Source organism: Anas acuta, chromosome 4 (genome assembly GCF_963932015.1).
Source record: "Anas acuta chromosome 4, bAnaAcu1.1, whole genome shotgun sequence".
Lineage (NCBI taxonomy): Eukaryota > Metazoa > Chordata > Aves > Anseriformes > Anatidae > Anas > Anas acuta.
In genome coordinates, this window is record NC_088982.1 from 61,135,111 (window position 1) to 61,146,848 (window position 11,738).

General features: G+C 40.7%; 1 protein-coding gene and 1 long non-coding RNA gene across 2 annotated transcripts in view; one reads left to right on the forward strand and one right to left on the reverse strand.

The window, feature by feature from the left end:
- LOC137855170 (uncharacterized) overlaps positions 1–10,636 on the forward strand; it is a 26,555-nt gene extending 15,919 nt beyond the window's left edge. Inside the window, exon 4 of the long non-coding RNA XR_011095557.1 lies at positions 10,150–10,636. This is a non-coding gene — a long non-coding RNA (uncharacterized lncRNA). The remainder of the gene's footprint in view (positions 1–10,149) is intronic.
- Positions 288–11,406, reverse strand: NAAA (N-acylethanolamine acid amidase). Its single transcript, XM_068679292.1, has 10 exons — positions 11,132–11,406; positions 10,667–10,831; positions 9,185–9,311; positions 8,331–8,421; positions 6,072–6,148; positions 4,550–4,722; positions 3,642–3,704; positions 2,990–3,056; positions 2,418–2,446; positions 288–1,485 (listed from the first exon to the last, which is right to left on the reverse strand). Exons 1-10 carry the CDS (start codon positions 11,341–11,343, stop codon positions 1,410–1,412), a joined length of 1,080 nt encoding a protein of 359 aa, XP_068535393.1. The 5' UTR covers positions 11,344–11,406; the 3' UTR covers positions 288–1,409.
- Positions 11,407–11,738: the final 332 nt, after the last annotated feature.

Below are 11,738 nucleotides of genomic sequence, written 5' to 3' on the forward strand. Positions count from 1 at the left end.
AAGATCTACGAAGTGCCTCAGGACAGGATGGCCACAGTGATGCAGCTGAACAAAGGCTGAGACAGTCTCACGACCTGCAGCAACCCTGTTCTCTAACTCTTCCAGCTTCCCCAGCACTCAGGCCAATTCTTGCTTGGCACAGCACCTGACCCTGCTGGGCTCACATTCACAGGCCCCATACAAGTCAGAAACAGATGATGACAGTGGTATTATCACCACAGGTCTTCATAAATCAAGCAATCAGCTGTGTATTTTTATTTATGTTCAGACCTACATCCCACACAAAATATATTTAGTTTTTATTTATTAGTAAGTACATGAGTACAATCAAATTGCACAACTCTTTCCAAAAACAATAAAAAAACAGTTTTTAGTCATCAACAGCTGCTAGAACATGAATATAATTAAAATAAAATCAATCTTCCTTTACAGTTCATTAACAGTATCATCTGCAACACTTCAAAGAACTAACAAGTCATTATTTCCTGAATGGTTTGCACAATTAGTAAGCCAAAAAAACTGTTCTGCTTTTGAATGTGATTTTAAAAGCTTATGCTGGTCTTGGAAAACTTCAGCTTTTCACCAGTTTGGTCTGCTGAAATAAACAGATACATAGGTAAATAAGAGAGCATAGGTTTGTATGAAGGTAAAAAAGAAACGAACACTTTAGAATCTCTAAAAGTCCTGCTAAAATCTAATGTCCAATATTAACTGCTATGAATATAATACTAATAATGGTTTAAAAAACTATTCAAACTGAAATGCAGTTTCTTATGGTCCTGCCAAGCCCCCACACACAACCAGAGTTTCTTGGAATAGAAATGTCTGTAACTTAATATTTTCCTTTGAGCACAGTAAAGCCACCACCTGAATCTCTGTGGGAATTCAATCACTTCAACTTTTTCTGCAAGACCACTGGACAAAACCTGAGGATGCTAATGTTCAGCTGGTTATGAAGGGCTGTTACAAGCTAAGCTTGATTCTTCTTTGTGCCAAGTGCACTGACTTCACCTGCTAGGGTTCACCACTGGCAGGGCTTCCTGTCAAAGTCAGCCACTGGAAGGCATGTGAAATATACCACAGTAGTGGAAATGGTAAAAATAATAGATAAAATGTTCATATAGCCAACAACTACCCGTAGCTCACCACACCTACCCCTTCCCCTCTGATAAAGTACTTTTCCTCAAACAATCTCCAAGGTTTTTGTAAAGAAAGTCAATACTTAACTCCTATCTCTGAATCAACTAGGGAAGGTATTTACCCAAGGTCAATAAGCAAACCAAGGGAATCAGGAATCCAGACTAGGTCACTTGAATGCCACTGCAGTGCTTTGCCCCTCAATGACCCTTCAGTTGAAATTTTATTTAAGTACAAGTAGCTAGGAGTACCAGCACATTACTTATACCTCTTCACTTCATAGTTCTAATCCATGTCTGGTACTTCTCTGGAAATGCAGCACTCATTACTGTGGTATACACTGTGTTACTGGTAGGGAAAAGAAGAAAACAGTGAGTGAAAAATCATTCCAAAGATGAGAAGATTAATTTAGAAAACTAGCAAAGCAGCAGGACAAATTTTAGTGGAAACAAACTGCTTAGGTACAGAAGTGTTAGGACGAGTGGGAAAGAGACTGATAAAAATGATGGCTGCTGGCACAAGTTTTCACGTTTTTCCTTCCATTTAGTACAGCAAAGAAACAGTATTTCTACATCTGTTTGGATCACTGTATTAAAAAAACGGTATTGCTAATTGTAACAGTCACAAAGATATAATCTTCTCTTTTCCAAATTTCCTCACATTTATAAGAAAGAGGAGAGGAAGTCCTCATACTGACTCTGAAGAACCCATTGCCAAGCTCTAATGTGAGTGACTGATCCAGAGAAGGTACTGAGCTCCATGTAAAAGCAAAGCAAAACAGGATAACCTGCGGAACAATGCAGAACTGTAATGTTATACTGAAATCGGTCTGTTTTAAAAAGCCAGTAAATGGTACCTAAAAGCTATGTCCCCATTTACCACTTTTTGAAGCGCCAGATAAAGCCATTTCTAGCGTTAACACAAATCCAACCTTTCCAAAAGTCAAAGGCACAAAGGAGTTGGTAAAAAGAACTGTTAAGAAATTACTGCTGTTCATGTAAGCTGTTACTTGTTTCACTACCACAAAGGAACTTCCCATTACCAGACTAAGCTTAACAAAGCACAGTTTCATGGCCAGAGAGACATGAGGAAGATGGCCAGAGAGGAAGAGTTCTGTGAAAGTCTTCAGCACCATCTGCACAAGCAGTAATCTATGCTGGGAAATGACAAGATACTCAAACAGATGTATAGGAAAATCCTGAGGAAATTTGTGATGGCCTTTTAAGTGGCCGAAGGCATGGTAGGAGGCACTGATTGACATCTCTGAATCTAATACTTACTCATTTAAGACTGGCTTCACTGACAACACCTGTACAGAAAGTTTGAAAATGTGTCATTTCGGTGAAAAGGGAATTAAAATGCTATTTAGAAACAGCAGTAGGATGAAGTTATAAACACAAATAATACAGAATCAAGAATTACTCTTGCTGTGTGTTTTAAGTATTGGACCATTTCACTAAAAAAAATATAATTCTGAAATACACAAAATTGAAGTTCTCAAAACTAAGTGGTAAATATCACTCTTGTCTAACACTTTAGCTGCCTGCTCTAATATTTATGACTGCGCTTGAACGAGGGAACTCCACGGAGATGATGGTGATGGGATTCATCGCTTACCCTTTCAACTTGGGTTGGCAGACTATTATGAAATGACTACACAGAGAGTTCAGGACCATTTTAATGCACAAACTTGTCAGCCTTAAACTCTCCAGAGGTGGCTGCGTGGCACATCCTTTTCACCATGCCTTCCTTGCATAGCTTTAAAATCACTGACAACCACGTAACCACTTCTGCTTTGAAAGAGTTTCAAGTGAAAGTCTACGTGCCACATTACAGAATTTAAAATAAATACCTGAAAGAGCGTATCAAAATTGATATTCTGCTGTCCAGTAGCATTGAGAGCTTTCATGGCTGGAGTTCTGTGGGAGAACAATGCAATATCATTAAACACAGTTTATTGTTCCAAAGGCTATGAACCTCCACTGTGAAGAATTTCCTCAGCGAATGCCTTTAATTTTAAAATGCCTCTTATGGTCTAAAATTATCTACAGTTCTGTGCGACTTAATCTAGACTCACACTGCTGAAGTTACTGTGTTACTACACTGTGAACTCAGAACAAAGGGAATCTGCCAGCAGCTTTTTGCAGACCACACATCCTAAAGACTGTGTGACATCTGCAAGTCTCTCAATAGTGCCATCAAATACAGGATTTAGATTCCCAGTGAAAATGTAATTTTTACTAAACTTTATATGGAAATGTTTGATACACAGTATATCCTTGCTACTTCTCACCTTGCATGCCATTCAATGCCACACAGACTTTCCTCTGGCACGTGTCATTGTCACTCCTAGCTTATCTGTTCCCATTCAAGTGGCATTCCAGAAACTGAACAAACTGCCTGCTCAGCAAGCTAACACCTGCTCAGAGAAGAAAACACCCAAGACTCTAAGCTTTTTAAAAATGGAAGCGATATCTCACTGCAGAGGTCTAAACTAAATTTACCTTCGGTCGTCAAAAGGAGGAGGGGTAGTCCAATGGTCATAATTTGTCTCCACACGAAACCACCTGTCATGTAACACACAAGCAAGCAAACAAAAGGTGCATCAGCAGGTAATTAACAAAAGTTCGAGAATCAGTATTTCTGTACTGCCCAAAGGAAAAAAAGTTCCCTCAAAAGCCTCTTCCCTGTGTCTCTTGCAAATCCAAGGGATCCTATACATATAGCAGCCTTTACCATAAGCTACTGAACGCAAATGAAAAAGGAGTGACCTCTTGAACTGCTAATGGCAAAACTACTACTGACTAGGAAAAAAGTAAGATTAGATCTTTAAAGAGATAATTAGAGAAAGGATTATGTGTACACGCTGTAGCCTGCAGCGTTCCACTTGGAGTACACAGAGCCAACAGGCCATCTGGCTGTTGCCAAGCCAGCACTTACTAACTGACAGCAATCATTAAGTTCCATTTTGTCACTGCAGGGCAACTATTAAGGATCTCCTTCGTTTATCAAGCAGCTGATTTCACAAAAATCACAGAAACAATTAGTTTTGAGCCTTCAACCCTTCTACCACGCTGTGAGAAAACTAACTTGGGAGCACTGAATTTAATCATACAATACTTGGCAGACAACCCTCAAAATCTTGCCCTCAATGTGCCCTCAAATCTTGTCTCCTTTGAAATCTATCTAAAAAATAAATACATACAGATGCTTTTTTGATGCTCTGGACTACCCCAATCTGACAAGGCAGTGTGATGCCTTCCCAGGAAGGGACTGGGGTTCCTTTCTGAGGCTCCCAAGCTTTCCCTTCTCAACATTGGTAAGAGATGGGCCTGGATCTCTAAAGAAAGCTGTATCACTTAAGAGGGAGTATGAAAAAAAAAAAAAAAAAAAAAACATTTTGTGTACTTACGCTCCACTTAAAGGATCAAGAGGCCAGAGGTCAGCTGGCCCTCTTCTATTCCTCGTTATGACCATGCCTTCTTTGGGTGATACACCTCCTACAATATAGTAAACTTCAGCAATGATGGGAATGCCAGCTAGTCTGAGAACAGCTGACTGAAAGTCCTCTGCTCTGCTCAGGGTCTAGTGCAAAAAGGAGAGCACAATGAAACAAAATTTGCAAAGCACAGTCAAGCACAAAGTAAGCACTGAGACACCTGAAAAAGCACAACAGTCGCAGCTTTGTTGCAAACTGCAATCAACTCTAAGGTGCTATTTGAAGATACCTCTTTGAAAACACTTCTGTGACTTTATCACTGTGCTTGTGATTTTAGCACAAGAACATGAAATGAGTGACTAGCAACAGACCTCATTACTCCCAGCTTTGCAAATACACAAAGTAAATATACATACATGCATATACACATGTACACACACACATGTATACGGTGAAAAAAGATGAAAAATCTGCCATTGAAGAGATAAAGGCATGTCAACACTCTGCCAGTTCAATCCTCAAAGTTTTTCAACTTGCAAAATGGGACAGAAATGGGATGAGGAGGAAAAAAAAAAAGTACTGCATCATTGTCTTGCCTTTAGTTTAAGATGATTTTGATAACAATGGAGAAGCAGTGGCATTGCTCACATCAAGCCTTCCTTTTCTTGCCATAACCACACAACTAACCTAGTATGAACTGGTAACTCCACCACAGTGAAGCTACTATTTACAGGCATAGGGCCACAGTCTACTGAAGTACTTCTTTAAAAATCAGTGCTGTGAAGGAACTAAAGCCAAATATGGAGAACAAACATAAAGCAAAAGTGCTCTCAATTGTTTTAAACAATTAGTTATTTCTGACAGCAGCACTGCAGCTAGTAGTAGGCAAGTCATGGCCTCAGCTCACAACTCAAACTCAAAAAATGACAATAATGAGGTCTCCAGTAAACATTCCAGCTCTGCAGGGAGGTTTTTACTTACAAAAGATAACATTCATGTTTGCTATAATTCATAAATCGGAGAAGCATCAAACCTGTTTTATCCTAGCAGCTATACTAATACAACATTCATTAAAAGTGCTATACAAAACACCAGTCTAACTCCTGCCACTCACCAGTGAGCTCTCTATCTTTAATAAGGGAAATTATCAAATGTAATAAAACAACCATGGGTTCATATGTATACTATCTGAGAGTACAGCTGCTCAATTTGCTAAATTACTATAACCCTCACAGCTAGCTGAGATCCTCCCTTGGAAGGAAGTCTTTGCACAGATACTCAGATTTTTGGCAGGGATCAGAGATCGTCCCCCTGACAGGCTGGAATTGCCTTTATCAAACGCGTTGCAGATTATTTGGGGATAATACCTATCTGCCCTTATAAAATATAATCTCACCAATTTATTCAATTTTCTGTGAAAAAAGTCAAATTTACTAGGGGTCTGTAAATTGAAACGACATCACTGAAATCTGAGAATATAACGTAGTGCACTTACATCTCGGACAAGCCAGCTGACAGGGTAATTGCGATTCAGAAAAGCAGCTATTGCATTTTCCCACCAGCTACCACCCGCTGGAAAAAAAGAAAAAAAAAAACAAACTATTGCACATACACGTTACTTACACTGTAAAATCTATCCTCCTCGTCTTCCTTTCTTCTCCACATCCCATCTCTAGCTCTGCAATCTTACCCTCTACTCGATTAGAAACTCTTAATCTGTAGATTAAAAGATTTACAGCAACAGAACTCTCAATCAGTCTGAAAGGTTTCAGTCAGAAAACATGCTCAGAAGTTAAAGATCTCTGTTTCAGTGCTACCATCAGTACTTTAGGACTCCCTTTCTTTCAGCCTATAGTGATTCCAGCATCAGCTTCAACAATTTCACTTCCAAGAATCCAACAAAGAGCTACAGAGAGATCACGCTGCTGAGAAGGGCCACAATAAACAGAACATCTGTTTACTGTGCTCTTTGCGTAACTTAGAACAGAAGTTCTCAAGCAAATCACTGTAGGACCCATAATGTGAACGAGAAGTAGAGGATCTGATACCAGCATTAACAAAAGTGAAAAAGGTATTTAGCTCTTTAGAGAAAATATGCAGTACTTCTCAGAACTTGCAAGTGCTAGCACTTTAAATCAAGAACTCAGCATTGATAATTTACTAGCTTCTCAATTTTTCATCATTTTTTATTCATAGCTGAGTGCTGAGCATGGAAGAGTCAAAGGTTGCCCTAAGAGGAAGTAACACTTTGCAACACGCGTTGCCCAAAAGACTGCAAGTCTATTGATATGATTTGTTAATCTACATCTGTCAGCTCAAATATTAGCATAAATCATCTCATTGTTCATCTTACTGAACTCCTACAACAAGAATTACACTGAAATCTTAAAGTAACTAAAAAGGGGAAAAAAGAAAAAAAAAAAAGAGGTAGTAATAGTGATTGTGTGTTTTCGGGAAAAATTAGGAGAACCAAGAAAAACAGAAGGACAACTTTATACTTTTTTTTATGCCCAAACAAGAAAAAGGCAACAGAAATAATATCTGTTATTTGAGAGACCTTCACTCTAATTTAAAGTCACCTCCCTTCCCAGCCAGAGTGCACAAGTTTATTTCCTCAAAGTTCATTTCAGTTGTATGGTGACAGACAGACAAACAAGCAGTCAGTAACAACTGATTTACAGGACCGCAGCATGTGTTGAGTGAATTATTATTGTCTATAATAAAAAAGCAACTGAAACAAAGGCATGCAGGTTGGTGACAGCTCATCAGCTCCTGATGGACAAGAGGGGCCCATCTCACACAAATGTTTGCAGCACTTGATTCCAGTATCGTAATCAGGAAAAAATAATGAGCTTGTGCATGGACTAACGCATCTCACCATGGTCTCAGATGATCTTTGCACACTGCTGAGATACATTAGAGAAAACAGAACAGCACTGGTTTTGTCCCCAGGTTATGCCCATTCAGACTTTGGTCTTCAAGACCAAATCAAGCCTTTTGCAAAGATTCAAAGATTTAAGACTCTATGTCCAAGCTGATTTTAGTACAAATTAAGAGCAGTTAGCATCTCTCAGTATTGGCCCAAGATGATCCAGTTTTGAAAGGATTAAATAATTACACTAGCATCAGAAGCAGGCTTTTAAAAAATATGAATATCAACTATGGAAACAATCTAGAGAATCTTAATATTGCAAGAAAGCAGTATTAACAAAGGAAGCAGGAATCAAAAGGCACACGTGCTCCACACCAGAGTCCCTAATTACGGAGATAATGAATATGTATATAATTCTCTGTCTTATTCTTCTCTTCTGATCCTTTCATTCAAGCTGTCTTATGTGGACAGAGAAAAATGGGATATAGGGAAAGGAAGAGAGAACTAGGAAAGTGACAGTTTATTTGCTATACAAGGCTCCCTTTTTGTCTCAGCACCTACTCTGTCATCTCTCATTGTGTCTCGGACAGATCACAAGATCTTTCCCTTACTGCCTCCTCCTACTCTGTCTCCTCTGACACTTTTCAAGCTCAGATGACACTGCTGATAAACAAATGCCTCTCTCCTCTGTAGCAGCCAAAAACTGGCAGCATGTGTGCTTTCATCTCCCGAGGGCCAGAGAAGTCATTCAGTTTCATCTCCTTTCTGGCAGACCTAACAGTATTTTTCCCTCTTAGAGAATGTGACAGAAGAGCTGGAAGAGGCAACAATCAACTGAAATAGTATACATGTTGTCAAGTGTGGAAGATGGATTTTTTTTACCTCGTTCATCACCAGAGACTGTGAACTTGTGTGGACTTTGTCCAGTCCATAAGCCTACGTAACCAAGAAACGTGGTTCCTTGATATGCTATCTGAAACCAAGAAACATACAGTATTTTAGCATTCCGGAACTAAGCACTTTTTGAAATACAAGCAACATTCCAAAACAGCATCCTGTACTTTTTCCTGTGACTTTCATATATTGTTTTGGAAATCCCTTTAAAAACTCTTTGCCTTAAATTATTATAAACCTTGCAAAGTAAATGATAAAAGGACTCACAATACACTGCATTTCATCTGTTAACGATCACCAACAGCTACAAAAATTTTGTTCAAGTTAGCAAGGGACCAAGTAAGAAACAAAGAATTCTGTATTTGCAAAAAGGACAAATGAATATTAAGAAAATTAAACTAATGAGGACTGCACTAGCATCTAGTTCATTTTAGGCAATATTCATCTAAAACATACACATTGGTCAATAAAATTAACAAGGCTTTAGAAAAGGGACAAAAAATTGGTCCCTGCCAAAACTGCTCTCTTTTCTACATTCTGTAGTACTTCCTTTTTTTTAATGCCTTGGCATTTTCTTCTTTTATCATCTCCTTCCAAATAATGATCTTGACACACTAGATTGCAGTTTTATTTGTTCCGCTAACTGGAGGTCCAGAAAACAAAACAAAAAAACAGCACTCATCCCACATTCCTAGAAAGAGGGACTGTGGTGCTCTGATAATTCAGTAAACTTGCGTTGGGAACCATATATCTCAGATTAAATGCTGCTGCCTGTGCAGCTGTACAGCCACACAGCATTGCTTCACAGAATACCACCCAGACACACCACCCACAGTTCATACCTGTCCGCTTTTTATAAACTGCACATCAATTGTAATTTTACTTAATATATCTACAAAGTCATAATCCAGGTTCCGACCATGGTAAATGTTTCCTTTTTCATCCTGAGCGACAATACTAGTACAGAACCTTTAAAAAAAAAAAGAGAAAATTATTTTGTAAAAAGCTACAACACTTTCAACATTACAGTCTAGTTGAACTAGCACAACATTTCAGGAGTAACTGAGTTTATTTTCTTCTAAGTACTTTACACATGGAAGCATACAAATAAGAGCTCACATTACATCATTAACGCTTGCAATACACAACGTGAAAGAATAGTCTCGCCTTATACTTTTTCATATAATTTCACACAGCCTTCACTTTCAGTTTAAAGGAAAAATAAAAGTATGAGAAAGTTTGACAGTGTCCTGTACAAGTCATGCGCAATATTCACAAGGTAAAGACTTTCCAGAGAGCCTGGAATACAAAACTGTACAATATTTAACTTAAGACATCACACCTGACTTAGAAAGTCAAAATCCCTGCTACTGTCTATATCAGGTCAGATATAGCAGATCAAGTAGGAACCATGATTTCCACTTGGGAAAAATGTCATTATTTCAAAACTTGCTTTTTCTAAATCAAGATGAAAAGCCAACAGCAAAAAATGTCCACAAAGTATCAGTTTGAAACTTTTTTTTATTTCCTTTTTTACTAATTATAGATTGTTTGATTTCTATCTGGACCCTGATTATATTTTGATTAGTTAGGTTAAATGTTCAAACAAAATCTTTTCAGTTTGAAAACTGATTACTTTTAAAGCATTGACAATTTCAACAGCAGTCTAACTTCTCTAGGACAGGAAGTGTGCTGAAACTCATTTTTCAGTAATAGTTTCACTTTCATGGAAACAATTTTTAATAAGTACGTTGTTCAAGAAGTATGCTGTTGCACAATGATCTTAGATATATGTTTTATCACTTAGGTTGCCCTGTGTGGAATCGACAGTCGGATTCAATGACCCACATGGATCCCTTCCAACTCAGGATACTCCGTAATTCTGTAATCGAATTAGCAGGTAATTCACAACTTATTTTATCTGAAGTTTTAAGTTTGTCATCCTAGTGATACACAGCACTGTCTGTTAAAATTGTAAAGGTAAAGAAAAGTTGCAGACTGGTAGTTTGCACTTGGTTGCTGTTCATTCTGGAGCATTGTTAGAGCCGAGAAACTTAAAATTTCTTAGGTCTTATGGGGGCTCAGGATGATGAGCACGCTCTGTGAGATATGAAGAACTAGCGTTTAAAAGGCTGTCTTATTGGGTATGCTGCTCTGTACCTCATCCAAATCAGCGTGCAAACTGCCTCCCAACTGAACATCAGAAATGGCATCAGATCAAACAGCGTGATTTATCTGCTGTATCTTCATCTGCCTTGTCAGATACTGAGCTAAAATGAATCTGTGTCCACGTCTGTCAGGTTCTATTACTCTCAGTCACTTACGCGGTGGATTCATAGGCGAAGTTAAGCAGAACTCCGTCACCCAAACTGATTCCCAGGGCTTTGCACAGCCCCAGGATTTCCCCTGCGAAGGGCTGCGGCATGAAGGACTCCAGCTCTGCCGCAATTGGCTGAATAACTTCGTGGACCCATTTTGGCACGGTTTCACTGCAAAACACGCTCAAGGCATTAGCTACCTATTAGCTGAGAAGGAGACAAAAAGGTTGGCAACTTCTGCTCCACCGAGTGCCTGTCCCAAACTGGGACCAGCCGTGCCGGGTGACACCGACCGCTTAGCACCCTCGCCCGCATCCCTCGCTGCACCTCACCGCCTTTCCACGCATCCCTCGAGAACCCTGCACAGCCCAGGCGATTTGGGGGCAATTCGGAGCCCTACATCCCCCACCCAGCTATCCCCGCCACCCCCCCCCGGTCCCGAGGAGGGTCCCCCCGCCGCCCCACACTCACTCGATGACCCGGGCGACGGCGGCGCGCAGGAAGGCGGGCTCGAAGTGCCTCAGCACGGGCAGCCACCGCTCCTCGGCGGGGCTGTCCAGGCTCACATTGCACAGCAGCGGGGCCGTCCCGGGGCCCCCCGCCGCCGCTGTCCCGCACAGCACCACCACCACGACCACCACCAGCCCCTGCAGCCGGCAGCCCCGCGCCGCTGCCCGCCCCATGCTGCCTGAAGCGGCCGCAGCGGCCCCCGCCGTGCCCGCAGCCCCACGCCCCCGAGGGGCGGCTCAAGGGGAAGGGCCACGACATGGCGGCCAGATCGCCTCAGGGAGAAGGCGCCCGGCTGCGGCCTCGCCTCTCCCGCCCCGAGCTTCTCCGCAGGCAACGAATGGGTAAAAGAAAGGTTAGTGCCTGTGTCTTGTTTCCCCTAGCGTTGGTTGATAAGTACCTGAGAGAAAGAGGGTCTACGCCCTCTGTTTTAATAGGAGGGTAGAGGGGAAACTCGAGAAAGGGAGCACAGCTTGTGAAATTGGCTCTTGGGCACATTGTGAAACTGGGCACAGCTCCTCCTGCCACACATATGCCCGGGAAACTGCGCACAGCTGTTCAGCGAAGAGAG